Source organism: Daktulosphaira vitifoliae, unplaced genomic scaffold (assembly GCF_025091365.1).
Source record: "Daktulosphaira vitifoliae isolate Bord-2020 unplaced genomic scaffold, ASM2509136v1 Scaffold_409, whole genome shotgun sequence".
Lineage (NCBI taxonomy): Eukaryota > Metazoa > Arthropoda > Insecta > Hemiptera > Phylloxeridae > Daktulosphaira > Daktulosphaira vitifoliae.
Window position 1 is genome coordinate 8011 of NW_026099974.1, and position 3125 is coordinate 11135.

General features: G+C 23.2%; 1 protein-coding gene across 1 annotated transcript; it reads right to left on the reverse strand.

Moving 5' to 3' along the window:
- Positions 1 to 2002: 2002 nt before the first annotated feature.
- LOC126909461 (uncharacterized) lies at positions 2003 to 2825 on the reverse strand (the record flags this gene model as incomplete). The annotated part of the gene is given in 1 exon segment (XM_050691884.1): positions 2003 to 2825. A coding segment is annotated over 1 exon segment (823 nt), but the record flags the coding sequence as incomplete, so codon positions are not given.
- Between the last annotated feature and the right edge of the window lie 300 nt (positions 2826 to 3125).

Below are 3125 nucleotides of genomic sequence, written 5' to 3' on the forward strand. Positions count from 1 at the left end.
ATATTATAACCAAACCATATCAACGTATCTTCTAACATAAATTTATTGGGGAATGCTTAAAAAAGAAACTAAATAAAATGACCAAAGAAATAGAACATTATTTCAATATATAAGAATTATTTTAAAGTAATATTGAAGCGACAATATATTATTGTAAATAATATACATTATAAATTATTAAATTAAGTACATAATAAACACTAGGATCCTTGTCCTTAGTGTTTATATGTACTCATTAAAATATTCTTATGGAAATTAAAAATTAAATCAAACAATAATACATATTTTTAAATGTTTATGACATAACTATGTTTATTTTAAAGCAATCGTAAAGTGCGTCCCAATGCCGCCTCGTTAGAAACTATAGCATGTCCAAATAAACTCTCTGGCTTGAAAAGAAAAAGTCTCAGACTTCGCAGGTCTAAAAAATTAAAGAAAGAAAAATGGTTCAGAAGTCTAGTGAGTAAAATTTTTTATATACTTCAATGTTTGGAATAAATTAAAGTAATATAATTGTCAATAATTTCTTTAGTACTATTGTGAAATCTAAATTTATTAATTTAAGCATATTCACAATTCATCAAAATATATTACATATCATTATATTTAATTAAGTATTGTACTAAATTTAAATAAAATTTATTTTTCATAATAATTCTTTTATGAGATAATGTCCAATTCATATGTTTTATTGTGCATCACTTATCATCTAATAAAATTAACATCTAATTTTCAAATAAAATTTAATTAAAACTCATTACTATTTGCGATGTGTTGATATATTAATATTTTTCTAGCTGTCAATATGCGTAAAAATCAACAAATAGCAATAGATACTAACCGTGCTAAAAGTTCTAACTTTACCAAAAATAAAAAATCAGCAATGGGATACTTTATTGATGCACCTCAAAGCAAATAAATGGTTTAAAAATTTCATACATAATGACTTTAAATGATTTAAGCAGATTTGGTACAATTTCCAACTGTAGACAAGAGAAAGCATCAGTTGTGGGACATTTTAAATATAAATAATAGTTATACATTAGGTCCATAGCTATATCTCAATAATTAATTTTTTTACATTTTATTAAAAATATTAATTATTTTTAAATTTTAAATAAAATGTAAAAAAAAAATCTAAGTTAGCTATTTTGTAGAGTAGAATTTAAGAAAAATTTTAGTAAAAAAATATCTTATTAATATTCAGTAGTAAATAATCTGTAGCGTTTTGAAGTTTGTGAAAATTTGAATTTTCATGTATTATTTAACGGTATTAATCATTGAAATACGTATTGAGAAAAGGACAGAAGAAAACGCTATCTTTTCATGATTACTATGTATACATATGATGATAAGAACAACTTTACACCCTCCTGAACTATTTTTTTCATTAGTTGTGAATCGCGGATCAAGTATAATTTTTATCTTTATTTCCGCCAAGATTTGATAATTGATCAATGTAAGTTTGAACAAATTTTTCACTATCTTTCACTAAAATGTACTCTTTAATGTTATCAATTTTCACATTTTCTTTTGTGTTAATAACTTTTTTAACATCCTCAATTCCTTATTTTTTTATATACCACTTATGATTCAGATCTAACATTTCATTTAGTAGATTTAGTGTAAATAAAATTTAAATCATTCGAATTAGCAAAATAATTTTAAGATATAAAAATTAATTAAAAACATTTAAAACAGATTTTTCTGTAATCAATTTATTTAGATTAAAATAATTTACATATTTTTTTTATTTTTAAGTGATTATATATTAAAACAGAGTAATATTAATAATTAAATCTAAGTATTTATTTATATCAACAACATATTAGTTTAATTAAACAAATATGTATTGCATACTATAATAATTAATAGTTGCTATTTGTAGATTAAATATTAAGGAAAAATATAATATAGAAAAGTTAATGTTATGTATTAATCCTTTTGTAAGGGGAAACCAAAATTTTCGCAGAACAATTTTACACCCTCTTGAACTTTTTCATTATGGTTTGAGANACAATTTTACACCCTCTTGAACTTTTTCATTATGGTTTGAGAATAGTGGGTCAGGTATAAATTCGTCATCATTTCCGCCAAGATTTTCAAATTTTTTAATATAATTTTCAACAAATTCTTCACTATTTTTCTCAACAATGCACTTATTCACATAATTCATTTTTACATCAGTTTTTGTCTTAATAACATTTTGAATATTATTTATTGCATCATTTTTATAACAGTTTGCAGATTTACTCAGGTGATTCATTGAATTTTTTAATCTATTAAGAAAAAAGTCAACGTGATTCTCATGGTCACATTTTTCAAAATATTTTAATGCATTGTACATACAAGTCGTTAATGGTTCAAACATAGCAAAGTTATTGCATATACTTCTCAAATGAGGTTCATGAACAAATATATTATATTTAAGTATACCATCATTAAAATTAAAATCATTATAATACACATAATATTTGTTTATCTTATCCTCATAAATTGAAATTAATTTCATTAGCATGTTTTCATAAAGGGCACTTAATACCATGTAAGCAAATTCCTTTTTCGTCTTAAAATCATTTTCAATGATAAGTTCGGTAGAAGAAAAAGCTGTAACTGTTGCTGGTTCTTCGTTGTCGCAATGTAAAATACCAGTTATAGATTTCCATCCATTAGATTCAATAATTCTATTAAATTCAGCAACCTCATCAGGATTTGCTTTTGGTCTTAGATCTGGTTTTGGTTTGGGTTTTTTTTTTAAACAGTTTAAAATACTACTAGTAGGATAATATGATATTAATACAAAGAAAAACATTAATCGCGTGAAAAACATAATGAATAATAGTAATCGAACAAAAAGAAGTAACTTATTCGAATCGACCATACTATTATTTATTTGAATTTATATGTTTAGTCTATTTACATACATTAATACAAATATGTATCATTATTATTTATGTGTATTTATTTTATTATAGTTTATTAGGGTTATGTAACAATTTTTGTGTTAAAAGAAATTTATTTGTCATTATACAGCACAAAAATAAAATATCAATCCAGCAACCAACAAAAAAAAAACCAAAAGTTATATCACGCTCTAACTCCTCTAATCAATTAGAACACAACAG